The sequence below is a fragment of the Ranitomeya imitator genome, chromosome 1 (assembly GCF_032444005.1).
Source record: "Ranitomeya imitator isolate aRanImi1 chromosome 1, aRanImi1.pri, whole genome shotgun sequence".
NCBI lineage: Eukaryota > Metazoa > Chordata > Amphibia > Anura > Dendrobatidae > Ranitomeya > Ranitomeya imitator.
In genome coordinates, this window is record NC_091282.1 from 783,350,944 (window position 1) to 783,369,709 (window position 18,766).

The 18,766-nt window shown below is 49.1% G+C and overlaps 1 protein-coding gene across 4 annotated transcripts in view; it reads left to right on the forward strand.

The window, feature by feature from the left end:
* PPP4R4 (protein phosphatase 4 regulatory subunit 4) overlaps positions 1-18,766 on the forward strand; it is a 128,119-nt gene that overhangs the window by 108,272 nt on the left and 1,081 nt on the right. For 2 of the 4 annotated variants that reach the window (XM_069737275.1, XM_069737293.1), the window contains exons 11-24: positions 6,608-6,727; positions 6,950-7,027; positions 7,291-7,371; positions 10,683-10,865; positions 11,042-11,147; positions 11,312-11,459; positions 11,640-11,784; positions 12,055-12,096; positions 12,633-12,707; positions 12,979-13,048; positions 13,268-13,348; positions 14,174-14,270; positions 14,474-14,523; positions 18,124-18,268. In XM_069737275.1, the coding sequence (XP_069593376.1) occupies positions 6,608-6,727; positions 6,950-7,027; positions 7,291-7,371; positions 10,683-10,865; positions 11,042-11,147; positions 11,312-11,459; positions 11,640-11,784; positions 12,055-12,096; positions 12,633-12,707; positions 12,979-13,048; positions 13,268-13,348; positions 14,174-14,270; positions 14,474-14,523; positions 18,124-18,268 (1,421 nt within the window). Of the gene's footprint in view, positions 1-6,607; positions 6,728-6,949; positions 7,028-7,290; positions 7,372-10,682; positions 10,866-11,041; positions 11,148-11,311; positions 11,460-11,639; positions 11,785-12,054; positions 12,097-12,632; positions 12,708-12,978; positions 13,049-13,267; positions 13,349-14,170; positions 14,271-14,473; positions 14,524-18,123; positions 18,269-18,766 lie in introns of all 4 variants that reach the window. The other 2 variants (XM_069737283.1, XM_069737267.1) reach the window with 1 other exon arrangement.

Consider the following 18,766-nt stretch of genomic DNA (forward strand, 5'->3'; position numbering starts at 1 on the left):
CCTGAAGGCTGCGGCTGTAAAGGCCTGGCAAAGCATTAAGAAGGCGGAAACCCAGCGTTTGGTGATGTCCATGGGTTCCAGACTTAAGGCAGTGATTGCCTCCAAAGGATTTGCAACAAAATATTGAAAATAAAAATATTTTGTTTGGGTTATGTTTATTTGTCCAATTACTTTTGACCTCCTAAAATGTGGAGTGTTTGTAAAGAAATGTGTACAATTCCTACATTTTCTATCAGATATTTTTGTTCAACCCTTCAAATTAAACGTTACAATCTGCACTTGAATTCTGTTGTAGAGGTTTCATTTCAAATCCAATGTGGTGGCATGCAGAGCCCAACTCGCGAAAATTGTGTCACTGTCCAAATATTTCTGGCCCTAACTGTACATACTCCAATACTATATCCTCCTGAATCCCAATGTCAGTACTCTTTTTTTGAGCTCCAAAAGCATGTCTCATCTGTGCATACTGATATTCTCCTGCGGGCCTCAGACCAAACTCTGCTTGCAATTGGGAAAAGGACTTCAACGCTCGTTGTTGGACTATTTGGTGTACAAAGCAAATTCCTTTAGTCTGCCACTCCATCAGACCTCCCAGAGCCGCAAATTCCTTTAAATTACTGTTAGACCATATTGGTGTAAATTTGGTTAACCCTGTAACCCCCCCGAATCTGCCTCAATCTGTTCCATAATTTACGTATCAGGAACAGGGTTGGATATAGCTTCCCCAATGCTCCCAAGGAGCCATCCTCTAAGCATTGCATTACTGGATGTCGGCCTGTCACCCCTCCATCAGGTGTTGTACTGCACTGGATGACGCCTCTCGCGCCCAGCCCTTCAAATGCTGACTCTGGGCTGCAAGAAAGTATACTTCAGGGTTGGGCAAAGCCAAACCACCATCTTCCTTGGGTCGCTGAAGCGTCTCCAGGCTAATGCGTGGGTACTGTCTCCCCCATATCAAGCTTCTAAAGAGGGCATTAATCTGTCGGAATTTCCCCCGCGGGATCCAAATTGGCGAGTTATGTAAAACGTATAAAATTTTAGGCATCAGGACCATCTTAATGAGATTGATCCTTCCAACCACCGACAAATGTAACTTATTCCAAGCATCTACCTTTGCCTTGAGCACCCCCATAACAGGAGTCAGATTTCTATGCAGGAACTCCGCGACTGGAACCGAAATCCATATCCCAAGGTATTTAAAATGAGATACCACCTTAAGCCGCTCATCACCCACATTCACACTTGCATTCTCTCCTACTCCATCTACCTTAAACAGAACCGATTTGTCCCAATTAATTGTTAGCCCCGATACGGACCCGAATCTTTCAACAATTTCAATGGCCCCTCCCAGTGAATCAACCGGATCAGCCAAAAACAGCAACACGTCATCGGCATATAGCGCTATCTTTTCCTCAACGTCCCCATATCTAAACCCAGGGACCCCATCAGATTGTCGAATCTTGGCAAGTGGTTCCACAGCCAACGCAAACAAGAGAGGCGAAAGCGGACATCCCTGCCTAGTGCCTCTAGCCAACTTTATAGGCTGAGACAATTCCCCGTTCACCCTGATTCTAGCCGTCGGCAGCGAATACAACAGCTGAATCCAGGCCACAAACTGCGGACCAAAACCCATACTCTTCAACACCTGCCATAGATATCCCCACTCTACACTGTCAAACGCCTTATGGGCATCCAGTGACGCAATCACCCTCCGGCCACAATTGTCAGACTTCAGCTGTAAATTCACATATAACCTCCGCAGATTGATTGCCGTCGACCTATCAGGCATAAAGCCAGACTGATCCGGATGCACCAGGCCCGTAATGACACTAGACAGACGGGAAGCTAACACCTTGGCCAGAAGCTTGACATCAATAGTTAGCAAAGAGATTGGGCGATATGACTCAGGTTTCCCCAAATCCTTATCCTCCTTTGGAATAACCACTATTATGGCCTCCCTCATAGAAGCTGGTAAGCACCCCCGGGACCTAGCTTCCTCCAGAACCGTCTTTAATCTAGGAATTAACACTTCTCCCAAACTTTTATAGATCTCGGCGGGCAACCCATCGACCCCAGGCGCCTTCCCATTGGCCATGGACATCAATGCCCGACTCAGCTCCTCCTCCGTGATAGGGGCTTCCAAGCTCTCCCTATCCACCTCATTCAGTCTCGGCAGATCCAGACCCTCCAAGAAGGTCAATGTATCTCCGACCGACTCACCGACCCGGGAGGAATATAAGTCTGCATAAAAGTCCGCAAAAGTCCTCAAAATCTCCGGTGTTTCAGATACTCTGCTTCCACTTACAGGCTCCAATGAGTGTACATATGAAGTACCCCTCTGAGCAGCCACTACCAGCGACAGCATATGACCCACAGTTTCTCCCTCCTGGTAATACAACACTCTTTGAAATTCCTGCTTCCTATCAGCTTTTTCCAACAGTACTTTTTCCAGTTGATTTTGTGCATTTTTCAGCCTTTTCCCCGCCTCAGGAGTTCCCAGTGTCGCCATCCCATCCTCTGCATCCTTCAACTCATCAACTGCCGCCCTTTCTGCCTCTCTCGTCCTTCGCTTACACCTACTAATGTCTCTAAATAGTAGTCCTCTCAGATACGCCTTCATTGCATCCCAAATCGTAAGAGCGTCTGTACTCCGATCATTCAAAAAGAAGAACTCCGCCACCTCCCGTCCTATACCTTCCATCTCAATACTATGTAACCAACTAGGATGTATCTTCCATTCCCTCCCATTTACAGACTGTGTCCCCGCCAACCTAAACTCCACCTCAATTGGACTGTGGTCCGACAAGGCCCTTGGGAGATATCTCACCTCCCCAACTAGTGTGTCTAATAGCTTATTTCCCAGAGCCATGTCAATTCTAGAGAGCGTGGCATGCGCCGGCGAATAACATGAATACCCTCTCTCCCCAATATGTCTAACCCTCCAAAGGTCAATCATACCTATCTCATGTACATAGGTGCCAAATGTTGTTGTATGTCCCCCCGACCTATTCTGGGTGTTTTTATTTTTATCCCAGAAGTCGTCACAGACGTTATTTAGGTCTCCAATAATCATCAGTGGTGTCGGCCCCCATCGTTCCACTCGCTCCAAAACTTCTCTAATCTTCCTGCTTGAGTAGGGAGGCGGAATATACATAGCTGCAATACACACTCTCACTCCATACACTATACACTGTATTAGTACGTACTGACCATCTGCATCTACACAAACTTTCACCTCCTCATACTGTACTCCCGCTGGGACCAAAATTGATACACCTCTCGCATACGTTGAGAAGGTAGAGTGATATCCCTTCTGAATCCAGCGTCTATTTAAGACATTCACTTTCTCCATTACCAAGTGTGTCTCCAGCAAACATATCATTGAGGCCCGTTGGTCTCTTGCATACTGCAAAGTCGCGGCTCGTCTGGATTTCTCCGCCAGGCCTCTCACATTCCAGCTCAAAATCTTAAAACGGCCCCCCATCAATTGGCTCATCTTCTCTAACTATATCATTATTCTTGACCATGAGCTGTCTAACGTCCCTAACCCCCCCTATCCCAACTCCCTTTCCCACCCTTCCCCTCTCACAACTAACCGTTCTGCCTCTTTTCAAGAGTGGGGCATCATCGCCCATAGCGAACACTCCGATTGGCAGTACCTTCCCAACCCTCCTCCCGCCACTGTACATAGCAGAATTCCATACATTCTTTAACATGTCACAAGATTTCAACATTGATTAACCTGCAAATGCAAGAAACCTAAACAAATTTATAATACGCCGCTTACCCTTCCTCCCCCTACCCCAGCAGCCGTTATAGCATTCCCTTAACTGTAGCTGATTACAACCCAGCTCCACCCTTCAGCTTTCACATCCCATAACCCCTGAGTTGTTAATCACAAGTCTCTTTTCCAACTGACAGAGAAATAATCGCATTCAGAGTCCCCCGTCAGTTTCAGTCTCCTTTTCCTTTAAGCCTTTTAGCATTGATATCGATCCACTGAGTAGCTTCCTCCGGCTTCTGAAAAAAGTGAATTTTGTCAAACGCCACCACCCTCAGTCTTGCTGGAAACATCATGGAGTACTGCACTCCCAACTCCCTCAGCCGTCTCTTGATACCCGTGAACATCATCCGTTGTTTCTGAACCAGGGCAGAATAGTCTGGGTAAATCGCAATTCTTTGGCCTTCAACTGTCAGATCCGTCATATCTCTAGCCTTCCTCAGGATAATGTCTCTGTCTCTGTAATTTAGGATTTTGGCGAGCATGGTACGGGGATTCGCTCCAGGGACAGGTGGTTTCGGTGGGACCCTATGCGCTCTCTCCACCGCGAACACTTTTGTCAGCACCGTATCTCCAAAAGTCTCTAACAACCATTTTTCAATATACTCAGTTGGATTCCTTACTTCAGCTTTTTCAGGGATGCCCACTATGCGTATATTATTTCTTCTGGACCTATTCTCAAGATCCTCATTTTTTGCCGCCAATTCAGCTATTGCTTGAGTGAACTTCTTCTCAGCCTTTTGCAGCTGCACTATATGGTCTTCTGCAGTGCTCACTCTCTCCTCTACCTCCCCCACACGCTTGTCAATCTTCTGCATGGCTGCGTTTATCTGGGCTGTGTCCCCCTTAACCTCCTGTATCTGTTGGGTCAGAGACTGTTTACATGAAGAAACCAATGCAAAAACGTCTCTCAGGGTAGGCTCAGCTTCTGGCGCCATGTCCTCAGATCCCCCTACTGCCACCGCCATATTGTTCTCCTGTCTCCCCTGTTGTACCTCATGCTCTCCTGCTGAGTTCTCTTCCTCCTCCTCTGTATCAGCTCCGGTTTCCTCCTCTGCAGCCTCCACTCTTACAAACTGCTGAAGCTTTGCCGCCACCTCCATGCGTTTCTTACATGCGGAGTTCTCTTTATCCGCCTTCTCCCTTGCATCGGCGCCATCTTGGCTTGCGCCTGCATCCCCGGCTCCCGCGTCCTTCTGCCTTCTCCTAGTCATTCTCTCCATTCACGGAGCTACCGCTCAGCACCGCCGAGCTCTCTGGGTCACCCCGCAGCCGGTAAGCCTCCCCTGGAGCCGTTCAGCAGCGGCTATACAGGATTTTATAATGCACAGCAGCGGGAGCTCTCTGCCGCACGTCCGCTCACATGGACACTCAGGCCACGCCCCCTCAAATACTAATTTCATGCAATAAAATGCAAATTAATTATGTAACCATCCTACAATGTGGTTTTCTGGATTTTATTTTTACATTCGGTATCTCACAGGTGAAGTGTACCTATGATAAAAATTACAGACCTCTCCATTCTCTGTAGGTGGGGAAACTTGCAAAATCAGCAGTGGATCAAATACTTATTTTCCTCTATCTGTCTATGTCTCCATCTCTCTCTGTCCCTCCATTTGTCACTTTCTGTCTCTCCGTCTCTATCTCCATCTCTCTTTATCTCTCTCTGTCCCTCTCTCTCTCTGTCCCTCTCTCTCTCTCTGTCCCCCTCTCTCTGTCCTCTCTCTCTCTCTGTCCCTCGCGCTCCGTCCCCCTCGCGCTCCGTCCCCCTCGCGCTCCGTCCCCCTCGCGCTCCGTCCCCCTCGCGCTCCGTCCCCCTCGCGCTCCGTCCCCCTCGCGCTCCGTCCCCCTCGCGCTCCGTCCCCCTCGCGCTCCGTCCCCCTCGCGCTCCGTCCCCCTCGCTCTCCCTTCCCCCCTCGCTCTCCCTCCCCCCTCGCTCTCCCTCCCCCCCTCTTTCTCCCTCCCCCTCTGTCTCCCTCTCCCCTCTCTCTCCCTCCCCCTCTCCCTCCCCCTCTCTCCCTCCCTTCCTCTGTCCCTCTCTCTCTCTGTCCCCCTCTCTCTGTCCCTCTCTCTCTCTGCCCCTCGCGCTCCGTCCCCCTCGCGCTCCGTCCCCCTCGCGCTCCGTCCCCCTCGCGCTCCGTCCCCCTCGCGCTCCGTCCCCCTCGCGCTCCGTCCCCCTCGCGCTCCGTCCCCCTCGCGCTCCGTCCCCCTCGCGCTCCGTCCCCCTCGCGCTCCGTCCCCCTCGCGCTCCGTCCCCCTCGCGCTCCGTCCCCCTCGCGCTCCGTCCCCCTCGCGCTCCGTCCCCCTCGCGCTCCGTCCCCCTCGCTCTCCCTTCCCCCCTCGCTCTCCCTCCCCCCTCTCTCTCCCTCCCCCTCTGTCTCCCTCCCCCCTCTCTCTCCCTCCCCCTCTCTCCCTCCCCCTCTCTCCCTCCCTTCCTCTCCCTCCCCCCCTCTCCCTCCCCTTCTCTCCCTCCCCCTCACTCCCTCTCTCCCTCCCCCTCTCTCCCTCCCTTCCTCTCCCTCCCCCCCTCTCCCTCCCCCTCTCTCCCTCCCTTCCTCTCCCTCCCCCCCTCTCCCTCCCCTTCTCTCCCTCCCCCTCACTCCCTCTCTTCCTCTCCCTCTCTCCCTCCCTTTCCCTCCCTCTCTCTCCCTCCCTTTCCCTCCCTCTCTCTCTCTCCCTTTCCTTCCCTCTTTCTCCCTCCGTTTCCCTTTCCCTCTCTCTCTTTCTCTCTCTCCATCTCTCTGTCTCTCTCTCCCCCTCTCTGCCTCTCCATCTCTCTCTCGTGTGTCTACCTCTCCATTTCTCATGTATGTTTTCATCCTTCAGGCCATGGTTGTATTTGTGGCAGCAAAAAACTTCCACATCGACCTTTATGCCACGTTCTTCTGCCTGTGCCACGACCCTGATGTGCCCGTCCGATACTCCATAGCTCTTGGCTTCTGTGAAGTAAGTATGGACCGGTGTATATCTGCCTCATCTTAATGTTTCTGAAAACCATCAACAAGCAAGGCGGCAGCTGCCGAATGATATTTCTGTGTACATTGTTAACTCCTAATGATTCTGATTAATCCACGGATCTCCCGCTAGTGAATGTTCACCTGTTGTCGGATTAGTGGAATTTCCGGATTGTTGGGCTGATGTCATCAGCTTCTTTTTTTTTTTTTTCAGGTCTGTAAGCTCTTGGGGTCTAATGTGTATTTAATACACAAGGAGCTGGTCGCTTTACTACAGGACGACTCTCTAGAGGTGAGAAGCTGCAATGCCCCCATGACAACACTCCCTGTCCTGAGCTCTGGCAATTCAGCTTTGCGTTTTTTGCACAAATGTTAAATCTCCATTTGCATCAATGACTTCAATAGCAGAACCTAAGATGTCGATGTGGACCGAGATTAAGACTCGAAATGTGTCCCTATGACAACACTGAAATGACCAGAGATCAGGACGGGAGGCGCAGCAGCTTTTTGTTCAGGTGAATGATATCTGACGGACGATCTCCTCTCCGGTTACAGGTGGTGGACGCGCTGTTAGATCACCTCCCGGAAACGCTGGAGCTGATGACAAGCGGAGGAGACTCCGGGCTGGAAAACAAGGTGTGAATGGCGCCATTTGCCAAAGGTGCAGGCTCTATCACCCGTCCATTGTACACAGGTCATGTCCCAAGCAAATAGGGACATATGATCACCCCAAAATGAATACAGGGGCCAGGCCAGAGCCCTACTAAAATACACACCTGCAAATGAATACAGGTTCTGCAATACGACTGTAAAAAGTCCAGAATAAACTTAGACCCAAGATCAAACCTCCTAAATACATTTGACCACAGAACAGACTCCTAGAAATTATAATGTCCTAACCACCTAAGAAATACACAGTAGACCCCAATATACAGACCCCAAATCAGACACATCCCACTTAGAAACCCCAAACCAGGCACCTCATGCTTTTCACAGACCTCGGACCATATCTCTCCTCCTTATAGACCCCAGACCAGGTCCCTTCTCCTTGCAGGCCCCAGATTAGGCCCCTTCTCCTTTTCGCCGAGACCCAAGACCAGGCCCCTTCTCCTTACAGGTCCCAGACCAGGCCACTTCCCTTTACAGACCCAGACCAGGCCCCTTCTCCTTTTCACAGACCCCAGACCAAGGCCCATCTCCTTTTCACAGACTCTAGACCAGGCCCCTTTTCCTTACAGGTCCCAGACTAGGCCCCGGCCCTTCTCCTTACAAGTCCCAAACCAGGCTACTTCCCTTTGCAGACTCAACCCCAGACCAGGCCACTTCTCCTTACAGACCCCAGACCAGGCCACTTCTCCTTACAGACCCCAGACCAGGCCACTTCTCCTTACAGACCCCTCCATTTTACAGACCCCAGATCTCACAGCCCGTCCCCCCTCCTGTTTTGGGTCTGTAGTCAGTAGGAGTTGTCGGAGGCTTGCTCTGTCTATATCTGCTGGATAAAAGGGAAACCAAAGTATATATGTAGACCATGGTGATCATCTCAGAATTTTGTATCATTTATTTATCAATAACAATAAGCCACAAAGAATCTCTAAAAACATTTAAAAAGCTCAGATGGCGGCGATATGTACACAAACGCCCAGTCTGGTCTAGGTATTGGCCACATGATCCTATCCTGTGGTTTCAGATAAAAAAAAACAAAGTATTAATACATGGCTAATCAATTTGGTATATTACCATTAAGTTCACTGGATACACAAAATTAAGTGCAATGTGCAGCTGTAACCTCAAAATATGGACATATAGTAAACAGAATTGTCAGAACCTCAGATTTAAGATGCATGGGACATAAAAAGCACGGAGTGCCTTAAGCCAATCTCTAACAAGTCTGTTTTTAATGGACCTTATCTAACAATGGCGGCTATGTGAACACTCCATGTAGAGATGCAATAGGCAGATATAAAACACTCGCAGTGCCATTATATAGTGCAGAACTATGTACGACATATTCCTCAAATACATATACAATACCAGTATGACCAAGATGTTTTGAGAGGGATATCAACAATAGGGATACTATCGGAAATAAAATGGGTATAGGAGTCTTCCCTAAGCGTATCGCCGCTACCAATGCGGCTTCATCAGAGTCAATCGCAAGTGTTTTACATCTGCCTATTGCATCTGTACATGGAGTGTTCACGTAGCCGCCATTGTTAGATGAGTTCAGTTATAATCAGACTTACAGTGCCTTGCAAAAGTATTCGGCCCCCTGGAACTTTGCAACCTTTTTCCACAACAAGTGGAACACAATTGTGAAGTTGAACGAAATTTATTGGTTACTTTAAATTTTTGTGGAAATTCAAAAACTGAAAAGTGGGGAGTGCAATATTATTCGGCCCCTTTACTTTCAGTGCAGCAAACTCACTCCAGAAGTTCATTGTGAAGTTCTGAATGATCCAATGTTGTCCTATATGCCTAATAATGATAAATATAATCCACCTGTGTGTAATCAAGTCTCCGTATAAATGCACCTGCTCTGTGATAGTCTCAGGGTTCTGTTTTAAGCACAGAAAGCATCATAAAGACCAAGGAACACAACAGGCAGGTCCGTGATACTGTTGTGGAGAAGTTTAAAGCCGGATTTGGATACAAAATGATTTCCAAAACTTTAAACATCCCAAGGAGCACTGTGCAAGTGATCATATTGAAATGGAAGGAGTATCATACCACTGCAAATCTACCAAGACCCGGCCGTCCCTCTAAACTTTCATCTCAAATGAGGAGAAGACTGATCAGAGATGCAGCCAAGAGGTCCATGATGACTCTGGATGAACTGCAGAGATCTACAGCTGAGGTGGACAGTCTGTCCATAGGACAACAATCAGTCGTACACTGCACAAATCTGGCCTTTATGGAAGAGTGGCAAGAAGAAAGCCATTTCTCAAAGATATCCATAAAAAGTGTCGTTTAAAGTTTGCAACAAGCCACCTGGGAGACACACCAAACATGTGGAAGAAGGTGCTCTGGTCAGATGAAACCAAAACCGAACTTTTTGGCAACAATGCAAAACAATATGTTTGGCGTAAAGGCAACACCGCTCATCACCCTGAACACACCATCCCCACTGCCAAACATGGTGGTGGCAGCATCATGGTTTGAGCCTGCTTTTCTTCAGCAGGGACAGGGAAGATGGTTAAAATTGATGGGAAAATAGATGGAGCCAAGTACAGGACCATTCTTGAAGAAAACCTGTTGGAGTCTGCAAAAGACCTGAGACTGGGACGGAGATTTGTCTTCCAACAAGACAATGATCCCAAACATAAAGCAAAATCTACAATGGAATGGTTCACAAATAAACTTATCCAGGTGTTAGAATGGCCAAGTCAAAGTCCAGACCTCAATCCAATCGAGAATCTGTGGAAAGAGCTGAAAACTGCTGTTCACAAACAATCTCCATCAAACCTCACTGAGCTCGAGCTGTTTGCCAAGGAAGAATGGGCAAGAATTTCAGTCTCTCGATGTACAAAACTGATAGAGACAGACCCCAAGCAAAAGTTGGCACAACAAAGTATTAAGTTAAAGGGGTCGAATAATATTGCACGCCCCACTTTTTAGTTTTTGAATTTCCACAAAAATTTAAAATAACCAATAAATTTCGTTCAACTTCACAATTGTGCTCCACTTGTTGATTCTTCACCAAAAATTTACATTTGGTATCTTTATGTTTGAAGCATGATATGAGGGAAAAGGATGAAAAGTTCCAGGGGGCCGAATACTTTTGCAAGGCACTGTATCAAGGATTGGTTTAATGCCCAACGCGCTTTTTATTTCCTATGCATCTTAAATCTGAGGTTAGGCAGCCGCCTGTTGCTCCCTCTAGTGGTGCAACCAGGTCTGTGCATTGTGTCCTTCCTGCACTGATGAGTTATTACTTTACACTGCAGCTCATGATTGTCCCGGACCTGGTCCCGGCTCTGACCTCCGCCGAGCAGAGAGTGGCCAACTCGCTGAAATGGAGGAGCCACGAGAAAATCCTGCAGAAGTTCTCCTGCCTACCGCACATCATATCCAGCGACCAGATCTATTACCGCTTCCTGCACCGAATGTTTTCTATCATCCTCACTAATGTGAGTCCCATCACCCCCTGGATCCTGCACAGATGGTGTTACATGGGTGGTGTCACAGTGCCCGGGAGAAGAGGGGTATACAGCACTCGCACAGTGGTGACATGCCGAACCTATACAGCCTTGCAGACAGGACAAAAGCCATGGTGTAAATTTTGACACCTGTCTTGTTTTTCTAGAATGTTCTGCCGGTCCAGAAAGCAGCGAGTCGGACCCTCTGTATATTTTTGCGTTATAACCGGAAGCAAGAGCAAAGGCACGAAATCATCCAGAAGTTGGTGGAACGTAAGCGCCTCGTTATGTTCGGTAGTTTACCGGCCAATTGTCCTGATTGTGCTGAGATTGTCCTAGAAATCCGACCTCACAAGAGATGGGGGGCCAATCAGAGGTGTGGAGCCTTCCTGGGGTCTTGATCCTCTCTGTGTAAGATCTGATATCTTCTATTCCAGAACTTGGCCAAGGAAAGAGCTACTGGAACCGGCAGCGCTTCCTGGACACGTGCGAATACGTCATGGAGTTCTTCTCCAAGTCTTTCTTCTGTAAATATTTTTACCTCTCGGTGCTGGAGCTGACGGGTGACCCGGTGGCCAACGTCAGGTAAGGCTGAGCTTGTGCCCCGTGGGGATGCCCGTCACATGCACTGGTGCACTAGAGATGTGTATGGGATAAATAAATGCAGCTCCCCCACATTCAGTGCTCAGCAGTGTAAGCACTGGAGACGCCTCGTTGTGATGTAGCAGCACTGTGTCTGTATGAACATACGTTTCTCCGCCACAGAATGAAGGTTTGTTACATGTTACCAAAGCTGAAGTCCACACTGAAGCTGCCGGCGGACAAACACTTACTGCAGCAGCTGGAGCTGTGCATCCGGAAACTGCTGTGCCAGGAGAAGGACAAGGACGTGCTGGCCGTGGTGAAACGGGTGAGCGGGTACATAGGGCGAGACGTCACAGTCAGATCCGTCATGGCAGTAAGAGGATCTCTGCTTGCTGGCAATGAAGTGACACAGTCATTGATTGTATTTAGTGGCTGAAAACCCATCCTGAACAGAGCTGCAGGACACGTTACAGTGTGTCAGCGTCCTGGGTTCTCATCAGGAGGTTTACATTCACTGACAGCAAGGAGCCACCCGCTACGGAGTGGGATTTATTGAAGGTGGATATTACATGGGGGTTCTCTTATTTGTTTGCAGACTGTGCTGGAGCTGGATCGGATGGAGATGTCTATGGATGCAGTAAGTACTGGAGCAATTACCACCATCGCCTGTCACTACCACCTCCCACCATCACCCATCTTCTTCCTCCCTCACTTTTTCCTGATGTCACCTCCAGCCATCGCCCTTCTTTCTACATCACTTGTGCTGATGTCACTTTCTACCCTCGCATGTTGCCTCCCACTCTTGCGTGTAACCTCCCACCGTCACGTTTCCTTCCACCATCATCTGGCCTGATGTCACTTTCTACCCTCACTTGTCTCCTGTTGCCTCACACCATCACCCATCTCCTTCCTCCGTCCCCGTCTCCTTTGTCCGTCCCCATTCTCCTTCTTCCATCCTCCGTTCTCCGCCCCCGTCTCCTTCTTCCATCCTCCGTTCTCCGTCCCCGTCTCCTTCCTCCGTCCCCCGTCTCCTTCCTCCGTCCCCCGTCCCCTTCACCTATCCCTTTCATTTGTCTCCTTAGCCCATCTCCTTCCCAAATCTCCGTCCCCCGTCTCTTTCCTCCATCCTCGTCTCTTTCCTCCATTTGTACTGAATCACTTTTTTTTTCATAGTTCCAGAAACGTTTCTTTGAAAAGGATTTACTTGACCAGGAGAAGGAGCGAGAGGAGCATCTGCTGCTGGAGATGGTGAGACGCTGGGGTCTCTTCGCGGCAGCTTCATCTTTCGGTTCTGTACTTGACCACTTCTGTGTGTTGATAAAAATTCAAAATAAATATTTTGATTTTTCAATCAATATTGCAGCCCGTTCTCCAGAGATATAAAAGGGTGCTGGCTTAGCTAATGACATGAGTTGTCAGCCAGCCAGCTCTTTTCTATATCTGTGGAGTAGGGCGGATAGTTTAGTTATTGAAATATTAAAACTTTTCTGAATTTTTGGCTACAATTTTGTGTTTTCAGGAGCAAATTGAAAAGGAGAAGCAGCAGAGCGAATCCAGATCCAGCAATGAGAAGAGCTATGAGAGGAAGCGTAAGTGTCGGTCACCACTCTGCCTTCCAGACTGTTCTGTGTCCCTGAATATAGCATTGCAGGGGCCATGTGGGCGATATGACCTGTGAACGGGGTCTAGCTGTAGCACCGGCACTGTCCGTGCAGATGGGTGGTGATGGTTTTAAGAAAGGCAGACCCCTTTTTCATTTGTCATGCGCCCATGTAACAGTTGTTCTTGACTTGCATCTTTTGTCTTAGGTAGGGACAGTAAAACGGGATCAGCGTTGCCAAAAAGCCTCCCCACGGTGATTTCGGGCAGTTCTTCCGGCACACAGACAGGTAAACGATAACACCAGCAGCTGTCGGAGATATTATATTATATCATGTCCTAGTGTTCAGGCTTCATGTCCACATCACCAAGGACAAGAAATAAAGAATGGGTAGCCCCCCTGAGTGTGACCTCATCAGCCCTACCTGGATAACCCTGCCCCCATGAGTGTGACATCACCAGCCGTCCCTGGATAACGCTGCCCCCCTGAGTGTGAGCTCACCAGCCCTCGCTGGATAACCCCCCCGAGTTTGAGCTCAGCAGCCCTCCCTGGATAACCCTGCCCCCCTGAGTGTGAGTTCACCAGCCCTCCCTGGATTACCCTGTCCCCTGAGTGTGAGCTCACCAGCCCTCCCTGGATAACCCTACCCCCCTGAGTGTGAGCTACCCAGCCCTCCCTGGATAACCCTACCCCCATGAGTGTGAGCTAACCAGCCCTCCCTGGATAACCCTACCCGCTGAGTGTGACATGACCAGTCCTCCATGGATAACCCTGCCCCCCAGAATGTGAGCTCACCAGCCCTCCCTGGATAACCCTTCCCCCCTGAGTGTGAGTTCACCAGCCCTCCCTGGATAACCCTGCCCCCCTGAGTGTGAGCTCACCAGCCCTCCCTGGATAACCCTTCCCCCCTGAGTGTGAGCTCACCAGCCCTCCCTGGATAACCCTGCACCCCTGAGTGTGAGTTCACCAGCCCTCCCTCGATAACCCTGCCCCCCTGATTGTGAGCTCACCAGCCCTTCTTGGATAACGCGTATGTCTGGATTGTACCTGACACACAGACCCGCGGCCTCTGCCCCTCGTCGCTTCTGTTCTGATGTTTGTCTGTTTTCAGTAGTTAGCAGAGAAAGCAAGAAGAGTAAATTGATCCGGAGCCAGTCTTTCAGCAGCCAAGCCATCCACCCCAAACACAGCTCCCTGGAGAAAGGCGGCAAGTAAGAAGATTTCATTTACATGGACATTGCCCCTCCGTGCAGTACCTGACCCAGCCACACTCCATGGATGGCACTGCAGTAGAGGGGCACCGCAGATTGACCTGGGGTTTGGCCCATCATACACTGACTGTCATCCTGGAATAACCCTTTAAGTGTCTCTTTTTCTTAACACATTTAATTTAGCGTTTCCATTTTTTCCACAGGAGCAATTCTGTGATCGGAGTCGGGAAGAACGTTCTGCTTCCGTTTGTCGGTAGGTGGTTTCCCAAAGTAAAGATTAAAGTGACCCTTAAAAATGTTTGAAAGTCCCCCTGAGTGATGTACCAATTATTTTTATTTTAACCCCTTCATGAGCCGGATTGTTTTTTTCCCCTTGTCCCAAGAGATATAACTTTGGTTTCCCTCCCCACTGCCCTGTTTGGGCTTGTTCTTTCGGACCAATTTCTAGTTTTAATTGACACATTAATTTTACCGTATGATGTAGAGCAGACCTGGGCAAAATGCGGCCCGCTGACCGAGACAGCCGTGGGGCTGGAAACCAGAGGTCCACGGGCCGCACCGTGCCCGTCCGATCGCTGTCTCCATCTGTGCTGATGTCTTTGGTTGAGGAGTGGCCTCCGGACACTTCCTTCACCAATTGAAGTGACAAACAGCTGACATGATGATGTAATTTCATTGTGTCAGCTGTGTGCTGCGGAGAGTCAGCGCGCCGGAGAGAGAAGCAGAGAGCCGGGGAACAGGACCGAGGTGAGTATGTGGTGTTCTTTTTTTTCTTTCATGTTTATGGGATGTTTGGGTGGGCATGGAGAGGCTTTGGGGGTGACATGCTGCACATGGTGCATATGAGGGTGACATACTTAACATGGGAGGCTATGGGGGCGACAAACTGCACATGGGAGGCTATGGGGCAATCATGCTGCATTTGGGGAGGCTATGGGGGCATCATGCAGTGTATATAGGGAGGTTGTGGGGAGGCTCTGATGCTCATGCTGTGTATAGGGAGGCTGTTTACAGCTCTTGCTGCATATGGGGGAGGATGTGTAGGGCTCATGCTGCATATGGGGGAGAAAGGTGTAGGGCTTATGCCACATATGGGGGAGGCTGTGTGGGGCTCATGCCGCAAATGGGGGAGGCTGTGTGGGGCTCATGCCGCAAATGGGGGAGGCTGTGTGGGGCTCATGCCGCAAATGGGGGAGGCTGTGTGGGGCTCATGCCGCAAATGGGGGAGGCTGTGTGGGGCTCATGTCGCATAGTGGGAGGGCTGTGTGGGGCTCATGCCGCATATTGGGGGGCTGTGTGGGGCTCATGCCGCATTTTGGGAGGATGTGTGGGGCTCACACCGCATATTGGGAAGCTGTGGGGGTCTCAAACCGCATATTGGGAGGCTGTGTATGGCTCATGCCGCATATTGGGAGGCTGTGTGGGGCACATGCCGCATATTGGGGGCTGTGTGGGGCTCATGCCGCATATTGGGGGGCTGTGTGGGGCTAATGCCGCATATTGGGGGGCTGTGTGGGGCTAATGCCGCATATTGGGGAGGCTGTGTGGGGCTCATGCCGCATATGGGGGAGGCTATGTGGGGCTCATGCTGCTTGTGGGGGAGGCTGTGTGGGGCTCATGCTGCTTATGGGGGAGGCTGTGTGGGGCTAATGCTGGATATTGGGGAGGCTGTGTGGGGCTAATGCTGCATATGGGGGAGGCTATGTGGGGCTAATGCCGCATATTGGGGAGGCTGTGTGAGGTTCATGCTGTATATGGGGGAGGCTGTGTGGGGCTAATGCCGCATATTGGGGAGGCTGTGTGGGGTTCATGCTGTACATGGGGGAAGCTGTGTGGTGCTAATGCCGCTTATGGGGAGGCTGTGTGGGGCTAATGCCGCATATTGGGGAGGCTGTGTAGGGTTCATTCTGTATATTGGGGAAGCTGTGTGGGGCTAATGCCGCATATTGGGGAGGCTGTGTGGGGTTCATGCTGAGTATGGGGGAGGCTCTGTGGGGCTCATGTCGCATATTGGGAGGCTGTGTGGGGTTCATGCTGTATATGGGGGAAGCTGTGTGGTGCTAATGCCGCATATTGGGGAGGCTGTGTAGGGTTCATTCTGTATATTGGGGAAGCTGTGTGGGGCTAATGCCGCATATTGGGGTAGGCTGTGTGGGGTTCATGCTGAGTATGGGGGAGGCTATGTGGGGCTCATGTCGCATATTGGGAGGCTGTGTTGGCCTCGTGCTGCATATGGGGAGACTGTGGAGCTCATGCAGTATATGGGGACACTGTGTGGGGCTCATGTAGTGTATATGGGGGAGGCTGTGTTGGGCTCGTGCAGCTTATAAGGAGCTGTTGGGGGGCTCATACGATATACAGAAGGGGCTGTACTTGGGTTCAAATGATATATAGGGGGATATCCACATACTTACTTCTGCTGAATATTAAGTGTTACAATTAATATTAATATAATTATGAATAATATATAATAATTATAATTTATCAATATTAATATTGAGTTGAATTCATTTTGGCTTATTAGTTTGGCCTCCACAATAGTCAGTCTTTCATGTGGCCCCTCGGAAAATTAATTGCCCACCGCTGATGTAGGGAAAAATTTAATGTGAGGTTAAAATAGTGGGGAAAAAATGCAATTCTGCAATTTTTTTTTCCATTTTGGTTTTGCGACAGTCATTGTGCTAGAAAAATGTATATTGGCGGTCAATACAAAATTCAGAACTTTAAGACATGCCAATTTGTTCACAAATGCAGCCATAGGAAAACCGCAGAACCGCACCAGAGCAATAGCTTCAAGCACTGTTATAGATGTGGATCCCCTTAATAACTGAAATATCACAGCCTAAATTCGAACAATGGATGGTGCTTCATCATATACATCCAAGTTCGATGAAAAAAAAAGAAAAACAGCGGCACTCACCAGTTTGAATGCAAATATTGAGTCCTTTATTACACCCTTCACGGAGTGTTCAAGAGACATGTGGACGTGCAGGTTCAAGGAGGCGTGCAGGGGGAGGAAAAGTGGATGATGGCCGTTTCGTGACTGAACGCTTCGACGGGACCAGGTGAGCCATTGAAACGTTCAGTCACAAAATGGCAGTCATCCACTTTTCCTAATAAAAGACTGAATATTTGCTGTCAAACTGGTGAGTGCCGCTGTTTTTCTTCTTTTTCAAGGTTAAGACCATTGGCAACTAACGGTCACTGTGAGTGGTCGTAACCATGGATACCTGAGCATTGCAATGCCCTGCACATGTGGAAAGTGACATAGCTATTCAGAAGAACTATGCCACGTTTCTAATTTGCAAATATTATTATTACAGCTGCTACATATTGGGATGGGATCTTGGAGATGGGAATACCCCTTTAAGTAATTATTTATCTTGATTGATCGTATTTTTACGGACGCCGTGATATGTTTTAAAAATAGTAAGCTAAAATCACCCCCTCCCTTTTTCTCATTTTTATATAAAAGAATAAAAAAAAATACAAATGTTGAACCTGCAGTGCTGTAGTCAATAGTGACGTTGGGTCTTTGCAATGAAGCTGGGTCGGGGCAGTTAGAGGGGCTGCTGCTGACCCCTTGCTGCCAGGACATCCCATGAAGCTTTTTAACCCCTTCCCAACATGGCAATTTGCCATTTTTTCTTTTTTTTTTCTTCGCTCCTTTTTTTCCTTTCTCCTCTTTCTTGCCTTCTTCCAATAGTCACATGTCGGGAATAGGTTAAATAGCAATTCCATATCCCGTTCGATTGGCTGCATCGTCCGTTGATACCTATGGGGGTGTCCTTATTAATCCATCAGCTCACAATCTGATCATCCTTCATCTGGCTTCACTTTCTGTCTCTCTTAGAAGATTCCCTTAAAGCCAGGACAGGCAGCGCCAGCGCCTCTGTGAGCTTCTCCACCGCCGCAGCAGCGTCATCCCGAAGTCCGGTGAGCACGAGCGACCAGAAGAGTAATGGCAGCAAAGAGCCGCAATCCAGGAAGCTTAGCCTGTGAGTCGTCACCCACAGATACCGGGGCCCTTTAAATGCCTAGCATGCCTCATTAAGACTACAGCGCTGGATGAACTTTACATGGAGCGTTCCTTAAAGAAATTGACTGGCTTTTAGTGGTTGGCATTCATCATTTTGATCTTGCAGTCAGAGCTGCGCTCATAGTTCTGCTGGGTTCTTTATAGGGTGCAGGACCTTACTGTTGCAATGCATTGTAGGAGACATGGTGTTTGCACCAAGTACTCTCTAGAATATAAAATCTCCCTCAATATATTATGTAGAGCAGCGACCGGCTGTTGTAAAACTACAGCTCCTAGCATGCCTGTAGCTGGAGAATTAGTAGTTCGATATAGTGGTCTCCGTAGCTTTACAGCAGTCGGCAGAATTATGAATACAGCTCTGGAGTATAATTACTTTGTATTTTGAGCCTGGATGATTGTACCTGCGAGTAATCCTCTAGGAAATCCAGACACAATGGGGCGGGGGTCTACTACAATT